At 36.7% G+C, this 24703-nt stretch overlaps 1 protein-coding gene across 4 annotated transcripts in view; it reads right to left on the bottom strand.

Annotated features, from left to right (window-relative positions):
• Positions 1 to 452: 452 nt before the first annotated feature.
• LOC131941104 (glutathione S-transferase omega-1) overlaps positions 453 to 24703 on the bottom strand; it is a 42123-nt gene continuing 17872 nt past the window's right edge. For 2 of the 4 annotated variants that reach the window (XM_059300109.1, XM_059300107.1), the window contains exons 2-6: positions 3185 to 3283; positions 2826 to 2931; positions 2229 to 2448; positions 1390 to 1516; positions 453 to 878 (exon numbers count right to left, since the gene is read on the bottom strand). In XM_059300109.1, the coding sequence (XP_059156092.1) occupies positions 634 to 878; positions 1390 to 1516; positions 2229 to 2448; positions 2826 to 2931; positions 3185 to 3209 (723 nt within the window). In that variant the 5' untranslated portion in view covers positions 3210 to 3283 and the 3' untranslated portion in view covers positions 453 to 633. Of the gene's footprint in view, positions 879 to 1389; positions 1517 to 2228; positions 2449 to 2825; positions 2932 to 3184; positions 3284 to 4130; positions 4240 to 24703 lie in introns of those variants that run through there. The other 2 variants (XM_059300108.1, XM_059300106.1) reach the window with 2 other exon arrangements.

Below are 24703 nucleotides of genomic sequence, written 5' to 3'. Positions count from 1 at the left end.
CTATGTTAAGTCTATAACAAGTTTAAATTGGATTGAGACATAAAAATAAAATAAAATTTTTTTTGGATCTTGATGTTTGAGTGACATCTAGATCTTATAACTATTTATTGGAGGAAATACCCAACAATTTTATAAGTAACAACAGTAGTTGTCCTTAATTATTAGGAACACAGAAGTGGATATTGTTGTACTCATTTCTTGACATTTTAGCACAATCAGCTTTAAAAATAGCACCATTTACCTATTTAATTATCTGGAATTAGGTTTTATATTAAAAAACATTTTTGTTGTATAAAAGAGCCCAAGACAGTACTATCCATCCATGACATAAGAAAAGACAATTTACTTGAGAAGCAGATAAAAAATGAAAGGAATTTTAAAAAAAAAAATATATACAAGGCAATTAACAAAAGCATTATTAATATTTAAAACATTTTAATTTATTTAACGAACACAACTTTAAAAAAAAACAATAAGTTTTTAAAGTGTGTAAAAGTTTTCAATCACAAATTCACCATTTTTTTTATCTGAACAACATGTCATCAATGACAAAAATTACATGTGTTTTAGACTTCTGTAAGGTCTAGAACATATTAAATTCCAGCCTTAGACAAAACAATGTGGCAGCCCCAATTACTCAACCAAACCAAAATCATAATCAGGCTTGCCAGATGCGTAGGACTGAATGAAATGCAAGTGTGTTTTGGCATCCCACATGGTAGCCTTGACAGCTGGCAGCTGGCACATGACATCAAACCAAGTTGCCAGGTGGGGGAAGTTGTCTTTGCTGACTCCAGCTCTTGTGTCGATAGATTCCAGGACGGGTATACGCTCAAAGTGAGGCCATAAGTAAAAGTCTATCATGGACGGGGTTTCACCTGGAAGATAAAAAAAACCCAAACGTTTGTTTAAAAAAGGTTTAGTAGAATCTTCAGAACTCATAAGTAAAGTAAAGTTTCCCTTTCAAAACCTGAAGGTCTATGGGGCAAGTGAAGTAGAGTTCACTTGTTTCTGTGACCTTGGCATATGAAGAGATAGTGTGGTCAGCACTATGCCCAGCCGCCTTTACTTTCCCTAACGTGAGTTAGGCACCCATCAGAGTTGAACCTGGATTCGAACTCGAGACTTACGGGTTAGCAGTCCAGCTCTCTACCGCTAGACCACTCAGTCCTATCAGAACTCATAAGCTAGCAATAATGCAGAAGTTGACTAATAAGGTACTATTCACACCATACAATCCATGGGGAAGATGGTGTTACATTGTGTCGCTGATGGGTTTGTGAGATCATAGATATCCTACAGATTAAAGCCCATGATTCAAAATGTTTTTAGATTACTATTGAGTTTCTTAGTAAAAAGTATACATATACAAAAAACAACAGTTTTTACCTCCAAAGAATGGGCCGGTCCTTTTAGCAAGTGTATCTTCATAAAACTTCAGGTGTTTTTGAAGTTCTTCAACATTTTTTTCTCGCTTATCAGGCTCTCTCAAGAATGCATAAATTAATGTTGTAAGCTGCAAGCAATATAGAAAACACAATTTTTAAAATTAATGTAAGCTGAAAGCAATATAGAAAACACAGTATTTAAAATTAATGTAAGCTGCAAGCAATATAGAAAATACAGTTTTTAAAATTAATGTTGTAAGCTGCAAGCAATATAGAAAACACAGTTTTTTAAACTAGAATATAGGCCCTACATTGTTTATCGTTAATTTAAGTGTTCAGTGGAAGCCTATATGATGTAATACAGTATAACACATGCTGAGGCCCGCACTGCATCTAAATTTTTTAAGATGTGACAGATCTTAGTTTGATTACAATTCTTTATTCCCAGACGGTTTCGAAAAAGACCTACAATGATGATTAGACATATATTACAGTCATACCCTGCTCACAGTGATTCACATTTAGTATATGTGAACTATTCACAGATTATCTCTGTCCATTTTTCATTGCGTTGACTAGAATTTTGAGTATCTGAGTATGTTGTATCTATTAATTTAAATCTTAAAAGTTTGCTTTGAAATAATGATTTGAAAGCCTGAAAACTTGAGCTGGGAGGCAGGTTTATATTTTGAAGTGTTTGAAAACACTGGGGAAAAACCTTCACTTTGTATGACACAGTAACATCTTACAATATGTTGAATGTACAACTCAAAGCACTAAAGTTACTAATGAATAGTCTCCCTTTGCAGCAGTGACCCAACAATTAAACAAAAAACCAACCTTTCCGAAATACTCCAACAGAGTCCTGTCCCATGCCTTTGTGTAAGGATCACTTGGCTGAAGTCTATGCTGTGGGTAAATGTCATCAAGCCATTCACATGTGGCTGTGGATTCATAAATAATCTTGTCATCTAGTTCCACAATTGGCACCAGACCAAGGGGATTTTTATCAAAGAACCAATCAGGTTTGTGTTTTAAATCAACATTAATTGTTTCAAACCTGTAAAGAAAATATAAATAAATATAGCTGAGTATTAAATTATATTATATATACAAAATTTCTAAAGTAGTCTAAGTAATGAAACCAATCAACTACCAACACCAAACTTAGCTACTAAACAAAGAAAGGGGGAGTATTTCCAGTAAAATAGTAATCCTACTTTTAGAAAAGTGTTACACAAGGATTTCATAATAATATTTCTCATGAATTGTGAAAGGTTGAAGGGTCACTTTGATTAAAATACTAAAATTAACAAGCCGAAAAAATACTTCTAAATCTTGTTAAGAAAGATATTAAAAATAAAAAATATATTTTACCTTTTTATTTTGTTAAGAAGATGGGTGATTATTAAGAAAAATGAACTTTGTTGAACCTACGGAATGTTTTTGTAAAGAAGAACCAGTCTCGTTCTTTGTGCAAATGGACAAAATCTCATGCTGTACAGTCTGAGAAGCCCTGGCTGTAGTGGTGGAAGTGGTGTTCCTGGTAAAAGAAAATTCAAAGGAAATAATATATCCCAGTATGCCAAACTAAGTAAATTACAATTTACCAATTTCACAAAGATTAAAGCCTGTTACAATATTTATATTTCGATCTAGCTTCTAGATCTAGAAAATCTAGTAGATCTGCATTAAATAATACATTTGTACACTTCACGGTAGATCTATATACTATATAGATCTAGATCTATATCTAGTATCTAGATATATTCTAGATCTATAACCATTAGGCCTACCTTTTTGAAAAGATTTTTGCGTCATAATTTTAGGGTTTTGACAGTGTTTACAAACAGTGCGTAGTCTTTGAGTTGCCAGTGTTGAGCTTTAATTTTAATCTAAAATATAAAAAATAATTTTAGCTTCTGTCAAACTTGCTAGATCAAGAATCTCGTTTTAGATCTGGATTTTCTAGATCTAGAGGCAGTGGCGGAACTAGAAAAAAAGGGCTCCCCCGCAAAGAAAAAATTAGGGCCCCCTATATATATATATATATATATATATATATATATATATATATATATATATATATATATATATATATATATATAATCTATATCCTAACTGTGTAATTAAGTCTACTTCATTGCAATAAATAACCATTCTGAATGAACAAACCAGACAAATTTAGTCCAAACTCATCCAAACAACATAATCATGGCTACTGCAGAAAAAGCTGCTCAAAAATATATAAAGACGTAAGCTTGATTCGTGAATGGTTTCTCGCGTTATGTTTATTTTTTTTCATTTTTGGCTTTTATAATATCAATTTTGAAAAAAATTGATTTTTATAGCTATACCATTGTTTATTACGTCTTATTTAAATGACAATTCAGAGAATCAATTGCTTTTCAATATACATAGTACAAAACTATTTAAATGAGCTTCGTGGGCATACCTATTTTAAAGAAGGGCAGTAAGTCATGGAAGTAGTGTGAATGTTTGCCTACCTTTCAAACTATAGCTCTTGTAGATTTTAAAATATTTTTCTACGCAGCTATCTCTGCTATAGTAGACCTGTTTTTTTTTTTTACAAAATCACTTTCAAGATGCATGAAAAACATATTTTTTGAAAAAAAAATCATTGTTTTTTGGTCGGAACTGGGCCCCTAAACGTCCTGGGCCCCCCGCATTGCGGGGTCTGGCGGTATGGTAGTTCCGCCCCTGTCTAGAGGCAAGGCTTACATAACAGTGATAACACTTTGTTTGATAATCATAAGGCCTACTCTACGACTGATTTTTTAGTGCAGGACAGGAGACAATCTTACACAGTTTAAAGGTGAAGGTCACTGTGTAGTGTAGGCCTATAAAATATATAACCAGAGATAAGTAAAACTTGCATGTGTGTGTGTGTGTGTGTGTGTGGCTATGAAGTGGCCTACGTTACGTTGCGACCCTATATTTTATATGCGTCCGTGACTTTTGCGACAAACATATCGGCATACATACAGTGGCAGTGGCGGATTAAAGGGAGATTTTTAGCCCCCTCCCCCACCCTCACCACAAAATTTCTCTTATGTTCGGAAACATTTGTTTTACAATTTACATTTAAACCAAACCACATAGGCCTACACATACATTGTCATCACGCTTCACTTGAGGTTGTTCACGAAGCATCATATAAAATATAAGAGTAGGCCAAAGTTAAAAACATCAAGCTAGTCTAGTGGTAAACACCCATATTACAGGCATACAATTCCCCTTCTCATCATCCGTGTTACTGACCTACATTTTCTGACACAGCAGCTCTGTTACTGACCTACTTTTCTCCACACAGCATCCGTGTTCCTGACCTAGTTTTTCCAACACACTACATGTCCAACTCAAGACCACATTCAGCCGAGCATTACCAAGTCAATAAGCATAGAGTTTTCGCCCTCAAAAGGACATTTTTGTGTGCGTTTAGTACCTTCACGGGAATAAACTTTTGAATCGGCGACTAGTCTAGTCAAGATCAAGACCACATTCAGCAGAGCAAGACTAAGACTAACTGTCTTTCATTTTAAAGTATGCGTTTTTAGTATATAAAATATGCCCAAAAGAGTAAAACTCTGGAACTTGCGAGATAAGTAATGCTCAAGACCACTTTCAGCCGATCATTACTAGGTCAACAAGCATAGAGTTTTCGCCCTCAAGAGAACACTTTTGTCAGCGTTTAGAACAGTCTCGGGAATAAACCTTTAAAAAAAAACGATTAGTCTAGTCAAGCTTAAGACCACTTTCAGCCGAGCAAAACTAACAATAACTGTCATTTATTTTAAAGTAGTCGTTTTCAGTATATAAAGAATGCCCAACAGAGTATTTCTCTGGAACCTTCGACAGCAAAGTCATGCTCTAGACCACATTCAGCCGAGCATTACCAAGTCAATAAGCATAGAGTTTTCGCCCTCAAAAGGACGTTTTTGTGTGCGTTCAGTACCTTCACGTGAATAAGTTTTAAATCGACAACTAGTCTAGTCAAGCTCAAGACCACTTTCAGCCGAGCAAGACTAAGACTAACTGTCTTTCATTTTAAAGTACTTGTTTTTAGTACATCAAGTAATCCCAACAGAGTAAAACTCTGGAACTTGCGAGATAAGTAATGCTCAAGACCACTTTCAGCCGAGCATTACTAAGTCAACAAGCATAGAGTTTTCGACCTCAAGAGAACACTTTTGTCAGCGTTTAGAACAGTCACGGGAATAAGCCTTTAAAAAAAGACGATTAGTCTAGTCAAGCTCAAGACCACTTTCAGCCGAGCAAGACTAAAACTAATTGTCTTTCATTTTAAAGTAGTCGTTTTTAGTATATAAAGTATACAAAAAGAGTAAAACTCTGGAACTTGCGACTGAAGTAACAATCAAGACCACTTTCAGCCGAGCATTACTAAGTCAACAAGCATAGAGTTTTCGAGGTTAAGGGAACACTTTTGTGAGCGTTTAGAACAGTCACGGGAATAAACCTTTAAAAAAAGACGATTAGTCTAGTCAAGCTCAAGACCACTTTCAGCCGAGCAAGACTTAGACTCACTGTCTTTCATTTTAAAGTAGTCGTTTTCAGTATTTAAAGAATGCCCAACACTGTATTTCTCTGGAAACTTCGACAGCAAAGTCATGCTCTAGACCACATTCAGCCGAGCATTACCAAGTCAATAAGCGTAGAGTTTTCGCCCTCAAAAGGACGTTTTTGTGTGCGTTTAGCACCTTAACGGGAATAAATTTTGAATCGACGACTAGTCTAGTGAATATCAAGACCACTTTCAGCCGAGCAAGACTAAAACTAATTGTCTTTCATTTTAAAGTACTTGTTTTTAGTATATAAAATATGCCCAAAAGAGTAAAACTCTGGAACTTTCGAGATAAGTAATGCTCAAGACCACTTTCAGCCGAGCATTACTAAGTCAACAAGCATAGAGTTTTCGAGGTTAAGGGAACACTTTTGTGAGCGTTTAGAACAGTCACGGGAATAAACCTTTAAAAAAAGACGATTAGTCTAGTCAAGCTCAAGACCACTTTCAGCCGAGCAAGACTTAGACTAACTGTCTTTCATTTTAAAGTAGTCGTTTTCAGTATTTAAAGAATGCCCAACAGAGTATTTCTCTGGAAACTTCGACAGCAAAGTCATGCTCTAGACCACTTTCAATCGAGCATTACCAAGTCAATAAGCATAGAGTTTGCGCCCTCAAAAGGACGTTTTTGTGTGCGTTTAGTACCTTCACGGGAATAAATTTTGAATCAACAACTAGTCTAGTCAAGCTCAAGACCACTTTCAGCCGAGCAAGACTAACTGTCTTTCATTTTAAAGTACTTGTTTTTAGTACATAAAGTAATCCCAACAGAGTAAAACTCTGGAACTTGCGAGATAAGTAATGCTCAAGACCACTTTCAGCCGAGCATTTCTAAGTCAACAAGCATAGAGTTTTCGCCCTTAAGAGAACACTTTTGTCAGCGTTTAGAACAGTCACGGGAATAAACTTTAAAAAAAAGACGATTTGTCTAGTGAAGCTAATGACCACTTTCAGCCGAGCAAGATTTAGACTAACTTTCTTTTATTTTAAAGTAGTCGTTTTTAGTATATACATTATACTCAAAAGAGTAAAACTCTTGAACTTGCGAGATAAGTAATGCTCAAGACCACTTTCAGCCGAGCATTACTAAGTCAACAAGCATAGAGTTTTCGAGGTTAACTCCCACCCAACGATTGATTGGTTTATGTCCCATTATTGTCATGTGACTTTGAGGTCATAAAAATGGTGATAAACATGTTTTTTTTCAAGCACAATAGCATTTTATATCAAAATAAATTATGAATTAATCATAATCTGAAAAAATAATAATTAATTTTAAACTTATTATATATTTTCGAGTACGAAAATTAATGCTATCGCGTGATCGGCGAGACGCCGCCATCTTGCCGACTTTGCATTCATCCTCGGTCAGACCTCATGGAAAATGGAATTAGATTCTAATTATCTGCGTGAAAATGATTTAGATTCAAGTAACGAAGAAGTGTAAGACCTTACTGATGTCCTAGACACTGGAGATAACGAAAATACAGTTTTGAACACTATTTTGAATTCTTTCTCTACACATCGTAAGTAACTCAGTTTTTCTCCTTTTTTTTCCTACTAATTTTTTGGCGATTTTTATCAATTTTTCTTTTTAATGATTTTAATTAGATATAAATGTGTAGTTAAAAGAACACTTCAATCATTTTACTATGTAACTAGCCTAGTTTCAGTTCATAGTATATGACAATTATTAAATAATAGTAGTATTGGTAGCAGTACTGTCTACCGTCTAGAATGTAAACACAAATCAGCTGATCTTACATGACTGTAATAAAAACTCAGTTTTCTTTTGTTACAAACAGTACTAACTTGTACTAACTTATTATAAATCACCTAACATTTAGGATGAAATTATTATATGTGAAAATATTAAATAGAATCCATATTTTAAATATTTACCATTTTTTCTTTTCAACAGAACTGAGAATTTATAAAGGAAAAAAGGAGTGAATGGGTATCCCTTATCAACTGGGACTGTTACCTCCTGAGAAAGAACCAGGAATTCAGCTGGCTGAGATGAGGACAGGAGACAGTACAATGAAGTATATGTTTACTCAAACCTATTGTGTTTGTAAACTCTACAGTGAAAATTGTGACATACATTATGTCAATTTACCAATTGATATGTAAAGCGACGAAGATCACTTATCTGTCTCGGGATGGTTTAATTTGACACCTGATTAAATCTTACAGGTTTTATGAACTTATAATATGTTCTAAGGATTATCAACACTCATTTTGACAGATTCTGAAGCAAGAATTTACTCTATGCTCTACAATGGACTGCGGCTCAAGTTTTCATATCACGCTATTGCTTCAAAGGTTTCATGCTTTTTTAGATGTACTATCAAGATACTGAACATACAGAGGACATATTATACAAATAATGCTCCCAACTTACATCAAAATTAAGTGCAGTAAATTGTTGTAGCTTTATATATTTCCATAGATAAGACAAAGGTTAGAAAGAATATTTTTCTTGACAATACATTATCATGCTTATGATTGTGGATAAGCCAACATTAGGGTATGCAATTATGAGCTTTGGCTGATCATTGAGAGGTTACACATAAGGTTTTGTTTTTTATATTTTATTATTCTGGTCAGTGGGCCAGATGGGTTAGCTTATGTGGTGGATAGAAGTGATCAGTTAATAAAACTGTAATGTCCTTCGGTAAACAATTAAGTACTAGTAGTGTACTAGAACTAATTTTTTTCACCTTTGAGATATAACTAAAGTTAATTTCTGTATTTTACTTCAAGATTATTGAGAAAAGAATCCAGATATCTTAGGGAAAAAAATTCCAACATGGTATTGCCAATTACACTCTTTAAAAGTTAGTTGGAAAGTTAGGTAATATTTCACTTAACCATACTGTTTCTTTGGCTTGTAAGCCACCATTATTTTCCAACCATTCTATGGACCATACTATATCAGATTAGAATGAGGTTTTTAAATTGTTATTGTATGATAAAACAATATTAAAAGAATATAAGTTAAGTGTAGATAAGTGTATATGATACACTTTATGCTTACAAAAAGAAGGAAATTGTTTGTTTACTTATCATGTGTGTTCGCATTATTTATTAATTGAAGATCATTAAAAGCATCTGTTTTAATGTAATAAGAAGCACTGTAGATATTGCAATTTGATTATTTCATGACATTGACTTATGTGTGTGTTTGATTCCATGTTAACCTATGTTTGCCACTTTTAGAGTAAAAATGTTTGCGGAGAGGTCCAAATCATGTAAAGATCATCATAAGATCAATTAATTTGTGAAAAATCCATTTCTTGGCACAGTATATTCAAAATTGTCACATTTATACATATATGGATGTAAGTCAATAAAATATACATATTAACTCAATAGCTCTTATCAATTATTTTTTTGCTTCTTAGGAACTCTTGATTTTAAAGTTTTTAATTATTTTTTAAAAATTAAACCATCAGATTTTAGGCTACAAAACTAAAACCAATTGTTAAAACCTAAAAACTCTTCAGTAATATTAAAGACAAATCAAATACCTACACAATGATATATAACACATGTGTGTGCTGATGTTCAATCTATACTTATGGTCAAAAGTTACAAGCATACTGCCGAACACTGAAAATATCACTAAAACCCTCAGTCTGTTAAGAGTTAAGGGAACACTTTTGTGAGCGTTTAGAACAGTCTCGGGAATAAACCTTTAAAAAAGACGATTTGTCTAGTCAAGCCCAAGACCACTTTCAGCCGAGCAAGACTTAAGACTAACTGCCTTTCATTTTGAAGTAGTCGTTTTTAGTATATAAAGTATACCCAAAAGAGTAAAACTCTGGAACTTGCGACTGAAGTAACAATCAAGACCACTTTCAGCCGAGCATTACCAAGTCAACAAGCATAGAGTTTTCGCCCTCAAAAGAACACTTTTTTCAGCGTTTAGAACAGTCACGGGAATAAACCTTTAAAAAAAGACGATTAGTCTAGTCAAGCTCAAGACCACTTTCAGCCGAGCAAGACTAAGCATAACTGTCTTTCATTTAAAAGTTTTGTTTTTAGTATGTAAAGTATGCCCATCAGAGTATTTCTCTGGAAAGTGCGACAGCAAAGTCATGCTCTAGACCACTTTCAACCGAGCATTACCAAGTCAATAAGCATAGAGTTTTCGCCCTCAAAAGGACGTTTTTGTGTGCGTTTAGTACCTTTACGTGAATAAACTTTTGAATCGACGTCTAGTCTAGTCAAGCTCAAGACCACTTTCAGCCTAGCAAGACTAAGACTAACTGTCTTTCATTTAAAAGTATTGTTTTTAGTACATAAAGTAATCCCAACAGAGTAAAACTCTGGAACTTGCGAGATAAAGAATGCTCAAGACCACTTTCAGCCGAGCATTACTAAGTAAACAAGCATAGAGTTTTCGAGGTTAAGAGAACACTTTTGTCAGCGTTTAGAACAGTCACGGGAATAAACCTTTAAAAAAGACGAATAGTCTAGTCAAGCTGAAGACCACTTTCAGCCGAGCAAGACTAAGACTAACCGTCTTTCATTTAAAAGTAGTCGTTTTTAGTATATAAAGTATGCCATCAGAGAGCAAAGTCATGCTCTAGACCACTTTCAGCCGAGCATTGCCATGTCAATAAGCATAGAGTTTTCGCCCTCAAAAGGACGTTTTTACGAACGTTTGATACCTTGACGGGAATAAACTGGTGAATCGACGACTAGTCTAGTCAAGCTCAAGACCACTTTCAGCCTAACAAGACTAAGACTAACTGTCTTTCTTTTTAAAGTACTCGTCTTTAGTATATAAAATATGCCCAAAAGAGTAAAACTCTGGAACTTGCTAGATAAGTAAAGCTCAAGACCACTTTCAGCCGAGCATTACTAAGTCAACAAGTATAGAGTTTTCGAGGTTAAGGGAGGACTTTTGTGAGCGTTAAGAACAGTCACGGGAATAAACCTTTAAAAAAAGACGATTAGTCTAGTCAAGCTCAAGACCACTTTCAGCCGAGCAAGACTAAAACTAATTGTCTTTCTTTTTAAAGTAGTCGTTTTCAGTATATAAAGAATGCCCAACAGAGTATTTCTCTGGAAACTTCGACAGCAAAGTCATGCTCTAGACCACATTCAGCCGAGTATTACCAAGTCAACAAGCATAGAGTTTTCGCCCTTAAGAGAAAACTTTTGTCAGCGTTTAGAACAGTCACGGGAATAAACCTTTAAAAAAACAATTAGTCTAGTCAAGCTCAAGACCACTTTCAGCCGAGCAAGACTAAAACTAATTGTGTTTCTTTTTAAAGTACTCGTTTTTAGTATATAAAATATGCCCAAAAGAGTAAAACTCTGGAACTTGCGAGATAAGTAATGCTCAAGACCACTTTCAGCCGAGCATTACTAGGTCAACAAGCATAGAGTTTTCGCCCTCAAGAGAACACTTTTGTCAGCGTTTAGAACAGTCACGGGAATAAACCTTTAAAAAAAGACGATTAGTTAGTCAAGCTCAATACCACTTTCAACCGAGCATTACTAGGTCAACAAGCATAGAGTTTTCGCCCTCATGAGAACACTTTTGTCAGCGTTTAGAACAGGCACGGGAATAAACCTTTAAAAAAAACGATTAGTCTAGTCAAGCTTAAGACCACTTTCAGCCGAGCAAAACTAACAATAACTGTCATTTATTTTAAAGTAGTCGTTTTCAGTATATAAAGAATGCCCAACAGAGTATTTCTCTGGAACCTTCGACAGCAAAGTCATGCTCTAGACCACATTCAGCCGAGCATTACCAAGTCAATAAGCATAGAGTTTTCGCCCTCAAAAGGACGTTTTTGTGTGCGTTCAGTACCTTCACGTGAATAAGTTTTAAATCGACAACTAGTCTAGTCAAGCTCAAGACCACTTGCAGCCGAGCAAGACTAAGACTAACTGTCTTTCATTTTAAAGTACTTGTTTTTAGTACATCAAGTAATCCCAACAGAGTAAAACTCTGGAACTTGCGAGATAAGTAATGCTCAAGACCACTTTCAGCCGAGCATTACTAAGTCAACAAGCATAGAGTTTTCGACCTCAAGAGAACACTTTTGTCAGCGTTTAGAACAGTCACGGGAATAAGCCTTTAAAAAAAGACGATTAGACTAGTCAAGCTCAAGACCACTTTCAGCCGAGCAAGACTTAGACTCACTGTCTTTCATTTTAAAGTAGTCGTTTTTAGTATATAAAGTATACAAAAAGAGTAAAACTCTGGAACTTGCGACTGAAGTAACAACCAAGACCACTTTCAGCCGAGCATTACTAAGTCAACAAGCATAGAGTTTTCGAGGTTAAGGGAACACTTTTGTGAGCGTTTAGAACAGTCACGGGAATAAACCTTTAAAAAAAGACGATTAGTCTAGTCAAGCTCAAGACCACTTTCAGCCGAGCAAGACTTAGACTCACTGTCTTTCATTTTAAAGTAGTCGTTTTCAGTATTTAAAGAATGCCCAACACTGTATTTCTCTGGAAACTTCGACAGCAAAGTCATGCTCTAGACCACATTCAGCCGAGCATTACCAAGACAACAAGCATAGAGTTTTCGCCCTCAAAAGAACGGTTTTGTGTGCGTTTAGCACCTTCACGGGAATAACTTTTGAATCGACGACTAGTCTAGTGAAGGTCAAGACCACTTTCAGCCGAGCAAGACTAAGACTAACTGTCTTCCATTTTAAAGTAGTCGTTTTTAGTATATTAAGTATACTCAAAAGAGTAAAACTCTGGAACTTGCGAGATAAGTAATGCTCAAGACCACTTTCACCGAGCATTACTAGGTCAACAAGCATAGAGTTTTCGACCTCAAGAGAACACTTGTCAGCGTTTAGAACAGTCACGGGAATAAACCTTTAAAAAAAGACGATTAGTCTAGTCAAGCTCAAGACCACTTTCAGCCGAGCAAGACTAAGCATAACTGACTTTCATTTAAAAGTTTTGTTTTTAGTATATAAAGTATGCCCATCAGAGTATTTCTCTGGAAAGTGCGACAGCAAAGTCATGCTCTAGACCACTTTCAATCGAGCATTACCAAGTCAATAAGCATAGAGTTTGCGCCCTCAAAAGGACGTTTTTGTGTGCGTTTAGTACCTTCACGGGAATAACTTTTCAATCGACGACTAGTCTAGTCAAGCTCAAGACCACTTTCAGCCTAGCAAGACTAAGACTAACTGTCTTTCATTTAAAAGTATTGTTTTTAGTACATAAAGTAATCCCAACAGAGTAAAACTCTGGAACTTGCGAGATAAAGAATGCTCAAGACCACTTTCAGCCGAGCATTACTAAGTAAACAAGCATAGAGTTTTCGAGGTTAAGAGAACACTTTTGTCAGCGTTTAGAACAGTCACGGGAATAAACCTTTAAAAAAGACGAATAGTCTAGTCAAGCTGAAGACCACTTTCAGCCGAGCAAGACTAAGACTAACCGTCTTTCATTTAAAAGTAGTCGTTTTTAGTATATAAAGTATGCCATCAGAGAGCAAAGTCATGCTCTAGACCACTTTCAGCCGAGCATTGCCATGTCAATAAGCATAGAGTTTTCGCCCTCAAAAGGACGTTTTTACGAACGTTTGATACCTTGACGGGAATAAACTGGTGAATCGACGACTAGTCTAGTCAAGCTCAAGACCACTTTCAGCCTAACAAGACTAAGACTAACTGTCTTTCATTTTAAAGTACTCGTCTTTAGTATATAAAATATGCCCAAAAGAGTAAAACTCTGGAACTTGCTAGATAAGTAAAGCTCAAGACCACTTTCAGCCGAGCATTACTAAGTCAACAAGCATAGAGTTTTCGAGGTTAAGGGAGGACTTTTGTGAGCGTTAAGAACAGTCACGGGAATAAACCTTTAAAAAAAGACGATTAGTCTAGTCAAGCTTAAGACCACTTTCAGCCGAGCAAGACTTAGACTAACTGTCATTAATTTTAAAGTAGTCGTTTTCAGTATATAAAGAATGCCCAACAGAGTATTTCTCTGGAAACTTCGACAGCAAAGTCATGCTCTAGACCACATTCAGCCGAGTATTACCAAGTCAACAAGCATAGAGTTTTCGCCCTTAAGAGAAAACTTTTGTCAGCGTTTAGAACAGTCACGGGAATAAACCTTTAAAAAAACAATTAGTCTAGTCAAGCTCAAGACCACTTTCAGCCGAGCAAGACTAAAACTAATTGTCTTTCTTTTTAAAGTACTCGTTTTTAGTATATAAAATATGCCCAAAAGAGTAAAACTCTGGAACTTGCGAGATAAGTAATGCTCAAGACCACTTTCAGCCGAGCATTATTAGGTCAACAAGCATAGAGTTTTCGCCCTCAAGAGAACACTTTTGTCAGCGTTTAGAACAGTCACGGGAATAAACCTTTAAAAAAAGACGATTAGTCTAGTCAAGCTCAAGACCACTTTCAGCCGAGCAAAACTAACAATAACTGTCATTTATTTTAAAGTAGTCGTTTTCAGTATATAAAGAATGCCCAACAGAGTATTTCTCTGGAACCTTCGACAGCAAAGTCATGCTCTAGACCACATTCAGCCGAGCATTACCAAGTCAATAAGCATAGAGTTTTCGCCCTCAAAAGGACGTTTTTGTGTGCGTTCAGTACCTTCACGTGAATAAGTTTTAAATCGACAACTAGTCTAGTCAAGCTCAAGACCACTTTCAGCCGAGCAAGACTAAGACTAACTGTCTTTCATTTTAAAGTACTTGTTTTTAGTACATCAAGTAATCCCAACAGAGTAAAACTCTGGAACTTGCGAGATAAGTAATGCTCAAGACCACTTTCAGCCGAGCATTACTAAGTCAACAAGCATAGAGTTTTCGACCTCAAGAGAACACTTTTGTCAGCGTTTAGAACAGTCACGGGAATAAGCCTTTAAAAAAAGACGATTAGACTAGTCAAGCTCAAGACCACTTTCAGCCGAGCAAGACTTAGACTCACTGTCTTTCATTTTAAAGTAGTCGTTTTTAGTATATAAAGTATACAAAAAGAGTAAAACTCTGGAACTTGCGACTGAAGTAACAATCAAGACCACTTTCAGCCGAGCATTACTAAGTCAACAAGCATAGAGTTTTCGAGGTTAAGGGAACACTTTTGTGAGCGTTTAGAACAGTCACGGGAATAAACCTTTAAAAAAAGACGATTAGTCTAGTCAAGCTCAAGACCACTTTCAGCCGAGCAAGACTTAGACTCACTGTCTTTCATTTTAAAGTAGTCGTTTTCAGTATTTAAAGAATGCCCAACACTGTATTTCTCTGGAAACTTCGACAGCAAAGTCATGCTCTAGACCACATTCAGCCGAGCATTACCAAGACAACAAGCATAGAGTTTTCGCCCTCAAAAGAACGGTTTTGTGTGCGTTTAGCACCTTCACGGGAATAACTTTTGAATCGACGACTAGTCTAGTGAAGGTCAAGACCACTTTCAGCCGAGCAAGACTAAGACTAACTGTCTTCCATTTTAAAGTAGTCGTTTTTAGTATATTAAGTATACTCAAAAGAGTAAAACTCTGGAACTTGCGAGATAAGTAATGCTCAAGACCACTTTCACCGAGCATTACTAGGTCAACAAGCATAGAGTTTTCGACCTCAAGAGAACACTTGTCAGCGTTTAGAACAGTCACGGGAATAAACCTTTAAAAAAAGACGATTAGTCTAGTCAAGCTCAAGACCACTTTCAGCCGAGCAAGACTAAGCATAACTGACTTTCATTTAAAAGTTTTGTTTTTAGTATATAAAGTATGCCCATCAGAGTATTTCTCTGGAAAGTGCGACAGCAAAGTCATGCTCTAGACCACTTTCAATCGAGCATTACCAAGTCAATAAGCATAGAGTTTGCGCCCTCAAAAGGACGTTTTTGTGTGCGTTTAGTACCTTCACGGGAATAACTTTTGAATCGACGACTAGTCTAGTCAAGCTCAAGACCACTTTCAGCCTAGCAAGACTAAGACTAACTGTCTTTCATTTAAAAGTATTGTTTTTAGTATATAAAGTATACTCAAAAGAGTAAAACTCTGGAACTTGCAACTGAAGTAACAATCAAGACCACTTTCAGCCGAGCATTACTAAGTCAACAAGCATAGAGTTTTTGCCCTCAAGAGGACGTTTTTGTGTGCGTTTAGTACCTTTACGGGAATAACTGTTGAATCGACGACTAGTCTAGGCAAGCTCAAGACCACTTTCAGCCGAGCAAGACTAAGACTAACTGTCTTTCATTTTAAAGTACTTGTTTTTAGTACATAAAGTAATCTCAACAGAGTAAAACTCTGGAACTTGCGAGATAAGTAATGCTCAAAACCACTTTCAGCCGAGCATTACGAAGTCAACAAGCATAGAGTTTTCGACCTCAAGAGAACACTTTTGTCAGCGTTTAGAACAGTCACGGGAATAAGCCTTTAAAAAAGACGATTAGTCTAGTCAAGCTCAAGACCACTTTCAGCCGAGCAAGACTAAAACTAATTGTCTTTCATTTTAAAGTAGTCGTTTTTAGTATATAAAGTATACAAAAAGAGTAAAACTCTGGAACTTGCGACTGAAGTAACAATCAAGACCACTTTCAGCCGAGCATTACTAAGTCAACAAGCATAGAGTTTTCGAGGTTAAGGGAACACTTTTGTGAGCGTTTAGAACAGTCACGGGAATAAACCTTTAAAAAAAGACGATTAGTCTAGTCAAGCTCAAGACCACTTTCAGCCGAGCAAGACTTAGACTCACTGTCTTTCATTATAAAGTACTTGTTTTTAGTACATAAAGTAATCTCAACAGAGTAAAACTCTGGAACTTGCGAGATAAGTAATGCTCAAGACCACTTTCAGCCGAGCATTACTAGGTCAACAAGCATAGAGTTTTCGCCCTCAAGAGAACACTTTTGTCAGCGTTTAGAACAGTCACGGGAATAAACCTTTAAAAAAAGACGATTAGTCTAGTCAAGCTCAAGACCACTTTCAGCCGAGCAAGACTAAAACTAATTGTCTTTCATTTTAAAGTAGTCGTTTTTAGTATATAAAGTATACAAAAAGAGTAAAACTCTGGAACTTGCGACTGAAGTAACAATCAAGACCACTTTCAGCCGAGCATTACTAAGTCAACAAGCATAGAGTTTTCGAGGTTAAGGGAACACTTTTGTGAGCGTTTAGAACAGTCACGGGAATAAACCTTTAAAAAAAGACGATTAGTCTAGTCAAGCTCAAGACCACTTTCAGCCGAGCAAGACTTAGACTCACTGTCTTTCATTTTAAAGTAGTCGTTTTCAGTATTTAAAGAATGCCCAACACTGTATTTCTCTGGAAACTTCGACAGCAAAGTCATGCTCTAGACCACATTCAGCCGAGCATTACCAAGTCAATAAGCGTAGAGTTTTCGCCCTCAAAAGGACGTTTTTGTGTGCGTTTAGCACCTTAACGGGAATAAATTTTGAATCGACGACTAGTCTAGTGAAGGTCAAGACCACTTTCAGCCGAGCAAGACTAAAACTAATTGTCTTTCATTTTAAAGTACTTGTTTTTAGTATATAAAATATGCCCAAAAGAGTAAAACTCTGGAACTTTCGAGATAAGTAATGCTCAAGACCACTTTCAGCCGAGCATTACTAAGTCAACAAGCATAGAGTTTTCGAGGTTAAGGGAACACTTTTGTGAGCGTTTAGAACAGTCACGGGAATAAACCTTTAAAAAAAGACGATTAGTCTAGTCAAGCTCAAGACCACTTTCAGCCGAGCAAGACTTAGACTAACTGTCTTTCATTTTAAAGTAGTCGTTTTCAGTATTTAAAGAATGCCCAACAGAGTATTTCTCTGGAAACTTCGACAGCAAAGTCATGCTCTAGACCACTTTCAATCGAGCATTACCAAGTCAATAAGCATAGAGTTTGCGCCCTCAAAAGGACGTTTTTGTGTGCGTTTAGTACCTTCACGGGAATAAATTTTGAATCAACAACTAGTCTAGTCAAGCTCAAGACCACTTTCAGCCGAGCAAGACTAACTGTCTTTCATTTTAAAGTACTTGTTTTTAGTACATAAAGTAATCCCAACAGAGTAAAACTCTGGAACTTGCGAGATAAGTAATGCTCAAGACCACTTTCAGCCGAGCATTACTAAGTCAACAAGCATAGAGTTTTCGCCCTTAAGAGAACACTTTTGTCAGCGTTTAGAACAGTCACGGGAATAAACTTTAAAAAAAAGACGATTTGTCTAGTGAAGCTCAAGACCACTTTCAGCCGAGCAAGATTTAGACTAACTTTCTTTTATTTTAAAGTAGTCGTTTTTAGTATATAAATTATACTCAAAAGAGTAAAACTCTTGAACTTGCGAGATAAGTAATGCTCAAGACCACTTTCAGCCGAGCATTACTAAGTCAACAAGCATAGAGTTTTCGAGGTTAAGGGAACACTTTTGTGAGCGTTTAGAACAGTCTCGGGAATAAACCTTTAAAAAAGACGATTTGTCTAGTCAAGCCCAAGACCACTTTCAGCCGAGCAAGACTTAAGACTAACTGCCTTTCATTTTGAAGTAGTCGTTTTTAGTATATAAAGTATACCCAAAAGAGTAAAACTCTGGAACTTGCGACTGAAGTAACAATCAAGACCACTTTCAGCCGAGCATTACCAAGTCAACAAGCATAGAGTTTTCGCCCTCAAAAGAACACTTTTTTCAGCGTTTAGAACAGTCACGGGAATAAACCTTTAAAAAAAGACGATTAGTCTAGTCAAGCTCAAGACCACTTTCAGCCGAGCAAGACTAAGCATAACTGTCTTTCATTTAAAAGTTTTGTTTTTAGTATGTAAAGTATGCCCATCAGAGTATTTCTCTGGAAAGTGCGACAGCAAAGTCATGCTCTAGACCACTTTCAACCGAGCATTACCAAGTCAATAAGCATAGAGTTTTCGCCCTCAAAAGGACGTTTTTGTGTGCGTTTAGTACCTTTACGTGAATAAACTTTTGAATCGACGTCTAGTCTAGTCAAGCTCAAGACCACTTTCAGCCTAGCAAGACTAAGACTAACTGTCTTTCATTTAAAAGTATTGTTTTTAGTACATAAAGTAATCCCAACAGAGTAAAACTCTGGAACTTGCGAGATAAAGAATGCTCAAGACCACTTTCAGCCGAGCATTACTAAGTAAACAAGCATAGAGTTTTCGAGGTTAAGAGAACACTTTTGTCAGCGTTTAGAACAGTCACGGGAATAAACCTTTAAAAAAGACGAATAGTCTAGTCAAGCTGAAGACCACTTTCAGCCGAGCAAGACTACGACTAACCGTCTTTCATTTAAAAGTAGTCGTTTTTAGTATATAAAGTATGCCATCAGAGAGCAAAGTCATGCTCTAGACCACTTTCAGCCGAGCATTGCCATGTCAATAAGCATAGAGTTTTCGCCCTCAAAAGGACGTTTTTACGAACGTTTGATACCTTGACGGGAATAAACTGGTGAATCGACGACTAGTCTAGTCAAGCTCAAGACCACTTTCAGCCTAACAAGACTAAGACTAACTGTCTTTCATTTTAAAGTACTCGTCTTTAGTATATAAAATATGCCCAAAAGAGTAAAACTCTGGAACTTGCTAGATAAGTAAAGCTCAAAACCACTTTCAGCCGAGCATTACTAAGTCAACAAGCATAGAGTTTTCGAGGTTAAGGGAGGACTTTTGTGAGCGTTAAGAACAGTCACGGGAATAAACCTTTAAAAAAAGACGATTAGTCTAGTCAAGCTTAAGACCACTTTCAGCCGAGCAAGACTTAGACTAACTGTCATTAATTTTAAAGTAGTCGTTTTCAGTATATAAAGAATGCCCAACAGAGTATTTCTCTGGAAACTTCGACAGCAAAGTCATGCTCTAGACCACATTCAGCCGAGTATTACCAAGTCAACAAGCATAGAGTTTTCGCCCTTAAGAGAAAACTTTTGTCAGCGTTTAGAACAGTCACGGGAATAAACCTTTAAAAAAACAATTAGTCTAGTCAAGCTCAAGACCACTTTCAGCCGAGCAAGACTAAAACTAATTGTCTTTCTTTTTAAAGTACTCGTTTTTAGTATATAAAATATGCCCAAAAGAGTAAAACTCTGGAACTTGCGAGATAAGTAATGCTCAAGACCACTTTCAGCCGAGCATTACTAGGTCAACAAGCATAGAGTTTTCGCCCTCAAGAGAACACTTTTGTCAGCGTTTAGAACAGTCACGGGAATAAACCTTTAAAAAAAGACGATTAGTTAGTCAAGCTCAATACCACTTTCAACCGAGCATTACTAGGTCAACAAGCATAGAGTTTTCGCCCTCAAGAGAACACTTTTGTCAGCGTTTAGAACAGTCTCGGGAATAAACCTTTAAAAAAACGATTAGTCTAGTCAAGCTCAAGACCACTTTCAGCCGAGCAAAACTAACACTAACTGTCATTTATTTTAAAGTAGTCGTTTTCAGTATATAAAGAATGCCCAACAGAGTATTTCTCTGGAACCTTCGACAGCAAAGTCATGCTCTAGACCACATTCAGCCGAGCATTACCAAGTCAATAAGCATAGAGTTTTCGCCCTCAAAAGGACGTTTTTGTGTGCGTTTAGTACCTTCACGGGAATAACTTTTGAATCGACGACTAGTCTAGTCAAGCTCAAGACCACTTTCAGCCGAGCAAGACTAAGACTAACTGTCTTTCATTTTAAAGTACTTGTTTTTAGTACATAAAGTAATCCCAACAGAGAAAAACTCTGGAACTTGCGAGATAAGTAATGCTCAAGACCACTTTCAGCCGAGCATTACAAAGTCAACAAGCATAGAGTTTTCGAGGTTAAAGGAAGACTTTTGTGAGCGTTTAGAACAGTCACGGGAATAAACCTTTAAAAAAAACAATAAGTCTAGTGAAGCTCAAGACAACTTTCAGCCGAGCAAAACTAACACTAACTGTCATTTATTTTAAAGTAGTCGTTTTCAGTATATAAAGAATGCCCAACAGAGTATTTCTCTGGAACCTTCGACAGCAAAGTCATGCTCTAGACCACATTCAGCCGAGCATTACCAAGTCAATAAGCATAGAGTTTTCGCCCTCAAAAGCACGTTTTTGTGTGCGTTTAGTACCTTCACGGGAATAACTTTTGAATCGACGACTAGTCTAGTCAAGCTCAAGACCACTTTCAGCCGAGCAAGATTAAGACTAACTGTCTTTCATTTTAAAGTACTTGTTTTTATTACATAAAGTAATACCAACAGAGAAAAACTCTGGAACTTGCGACATAAGTAATGCTCAAGACCACTTTCAGCCGAGCATTACTAGGTCAACAAGCATAGAGTTTTGGACGTTAAGAGAACACTTTTGTCAGCGTTTAGAACAGTCACGGGATTAAACTTAAAAAAAAAGACGATTAGTCTAGTGAAGCTCAAGACCACTTTAAGCCGAGCAAGACTAAAACTAATTGTCTTTCATTTTAAAGTACTCGTTTTTAGTATATAAAATATGCCCAAAAGAGTAAAACTCTGGAACTTGCGAGATAAGTAATGCTCAAGACCACTTTCAGCCGAGAATTACTAAGTCAACAAGCATAGAGTTTTCGACGTTAAGGGAACACTTTTGTCAGAGTTTAGAACAGTCAGGGGAATAAACTTTAAAAAAAAGACGACTAGTCTAGTGAAGCTCAAGACCACTTTCAGCCGAGCAAGACTTAGAATGTCTTCATTTTAAAGTAGTCGTGTTTAGTATAAGCATAGAGTTTTCGCCCTCAAAAGGACGTTTTAATGTGCGTTTAGTACCTTCACGGGAATAACTTTTGAATCGACGACTAGTCTAGGCAAGCTCAAGACCACTTTCAGCCGAGCAAGACTTCGACCAATTGTCTTTCAATTAAAAGTATTGTTTTTAGTACATAAAGTAATCCCAACAGAGTAAAAATCTGGAAAGTGCGACAGCAAAGTCATGCTCTAGACCACATTCAGCCGAGCATTACCAAGTCAATAAGCATAGAGTTTTCGCCCTCAAAAGGACGGTTTTGTGTGCGTTTAGTACCTTCACGGTAATAACTTTTGAATCGACGACTAGTCTAGGCAAGCTCTATACCACTTTCAGCCGAGCAAGACTAAGACTAACTGTCTTTCATTTTAAAGTACTTGTTTTTAGTACATAAAGTAAGCTCAACAGAGTAAAATTCTGGAACTTGCGAGATAAGTAATGCTCAAGACCACTTTCAGCCGAGCATTACTAAGTCAACAAGCATAGAGTTTTCGCCCTCAAGAGAACACTTTTGTCAGCGTTTAGAACAGTCTCGGGAATAAACCTTTAAAAAAACGATTAGTCTAGTCAAGCTCAAGACCACTTTCAGCCGAGCAAAACTAACACTAACTGTCATATATTTTAAAGTAGTCGTTTTCAGTATATAAAGAATGCCCAACAGAGTATTTCTCTGGAACCTTCGACAGCAAAGTCATGCTCTAGACCACATTCAGCCGAGCATTACCAAGTCAATAAGCATAGAGTTTTCGCCCTCAAAAGGACGTTTTTGTGTGCGTTTAGTACCTTCACGGGAATAACTTTTGAATCGACGACTAGTCTAGTCAAGCTCAAGACCACTTTCAGCCGAGCAAGACTAAGCATAACTGTCTTTCATTCAAAACTATTGTTTTTAGTACATAAAGTAATCCCAACAGAGTAAAACTCTGGAACTTGCGAGATAAGTAATGCTCAAGACCACTTTCAGCCGAGCATTACTAGGTCAACAAGCATAGAGTTTTCGAGGTTAAGGGAACACTTTTGTCAGCGTTTAGAACAGTCACGGGAATAAACCTTTAAAAAAAGACGATTAGTCTAGTCAAGCTCAAGACCACTTTCAGCCGAGCAAAACTAACACTAACTGTCATTTATTTTAAAGTAGTCGTTTTCAGTATATAAAGAATGCCCAACAGAGTATTTCTCTGGAACCTTCGACAGCAAAGTCATGCTCTAGACCACATTCAGCCGAGCATTACCAAGTCAATAAGCATAGAGTTTTCGCCCTCAAAAGGACGTTCTTGTGTGCGTTTAGTACCTTCACGAGAATAACTTTTGAATCGACAACTAGTCTAGTGAAGCTCAAGACCACTTTCAGCCGAGCAAGACTAAGACTAACTCTCTTTCATTTTAAAGTACTTGTTTTTAGTACATAAAGTAATCCCAACAGAGAAAAACTCTGGAACTTGCGAGATAAGTAATGCTCAAGACCACTTTCAGCCGAACATTACTAGGTCAACAAGCATAGAGTTTTCGCCCTCAAGAGAACACTTTTGTCAGCGTTTAGAACAGTCTCGGGAATAAACCTTTAAAAAAACGATAAGTCTAGTGAAGCTCAAGACCACTTTCAGCCAAGCAAGACTAAGCATAACTGTCTTTCATTCAAAAGTATTGTTTTTAGTACATAAAGTAATCCCAACAGAGTAAAACTCTGGAACTTGCGAGATAAGTAATGCTCAAGACCACTTTCAGCCGAGCATTACTAGGTCAACAAGCATAGAGTTTTCGCCCTCAAGAGAACACTTTTATCAGCGTTTAGAACAGTCTCGGGAATAAACCTTTAAAAAAACGATTAGTCTAGTCAAGCTCAAGACCACTTTCAGCCGAGCAAAACTAACACTAACTGTCATTTATTTTAAAGTAGTCGTTTTCAGTATATAAAGAATGCCCAACAGAGTATTTCTCTGGAACCTACGACAGCAAAGTCATGCTCTAGACCACATTCAGCCGAGCATTACCAAGTCAATAAGCATAGAGTTTTCGCCCTCAAAAGGACGTTTTTGTGTGCGTTTAGTACCTTCACGGGAATTACTTTTGAATCGACGACTAGTCTGGTCAAGCTCAAGACCACTTTCATCCGAGCAAGACTAAGACTAACTGTCTTTCATTTAAAAGTATTGTTTTTAGTACATAAAGTAATCCCAGCAGAGTAAAAATCTGGAAAGTGCGACAGCAAAGTCATGCTCTAGACCACTTTCAACCGAGCATTACCAAGTCAATAAGCATAGAGTTTTCGAGGTTAAGGGAACACTTTTGTCATCGTTTAGAACAGTCACGGGAATAAACCTTTAAAAAAAGACGATTAGTCTAGTCAAGCTCAAGACCACTTTCAGCCGAGCATTACTAAGTCAACAAGCATAGAGTTTTCGAGGTTAAGGGAACACTTTTGTCAGCGTTTAGAACAGTCACGGGATAAAACCTTTAAAAAAGACGATTTGTCAAGTCAAGCTCAAGACCACTTTCAGCCGAGCAAGACTTAGACTAACTGTCTTTCATTTTAAAGTAGTTTTTAGTATAGAAAGTATACTCAAAAGAGTAAAACTCTGGAACTTGCGACTGAGGTAACAATCAAGACCACTTTCAGCCGAGCATTACTAGGTCAACAAGCATAGAGTTTTCGCCCTCAAGAGAACACTTTTGTCAGCGTTTAGAACAGTCTCGGGAATAAACCTTTAAAAAAACGTTTAGTCTAGTCAAGCTCAAGACCACTTTCAGCCGAGCAAGACTAAGCATAACTGTCTTTCATTCAAAAGTATTGTTTTTAGTACATAAAGTAATCCCAACAGAGTAAAACTCTGGAACTTGCGAGATAAGTAATGCTCAAGACCACTTTCAGCCGAGCATTATTAGGTCAACAAGCATAGAGTTTTCGCCCTCAAGAGAACACTTTTGTCAGCGTTTAGAACAGTCTCGGGAATAAACCTTTAAAAAAACGATTAGTCTAGTCAAGCTCAAGACCACTTTCAGCCGAGCAA

The sequence above is a fragment of the Physella acuta genome, unplaced genomic scaffold (genome assembly GCF_028476545.2).
Source record: "Physella acuta isolate Inbredline_101_S28 unplaced genomic scaffold, ASM2847654v3 ptg000345l, whole genome shotgun sequence".
NCBI classification, from domain to species: domain Eukaryota; kingdom Metazoa; phylum Mollusca; class Gastropoda; family Physidae; genus Physella; species Physella acuta.
This window is presented reverse-complemented; position numbering and strand designations above follow the sequence as displayed.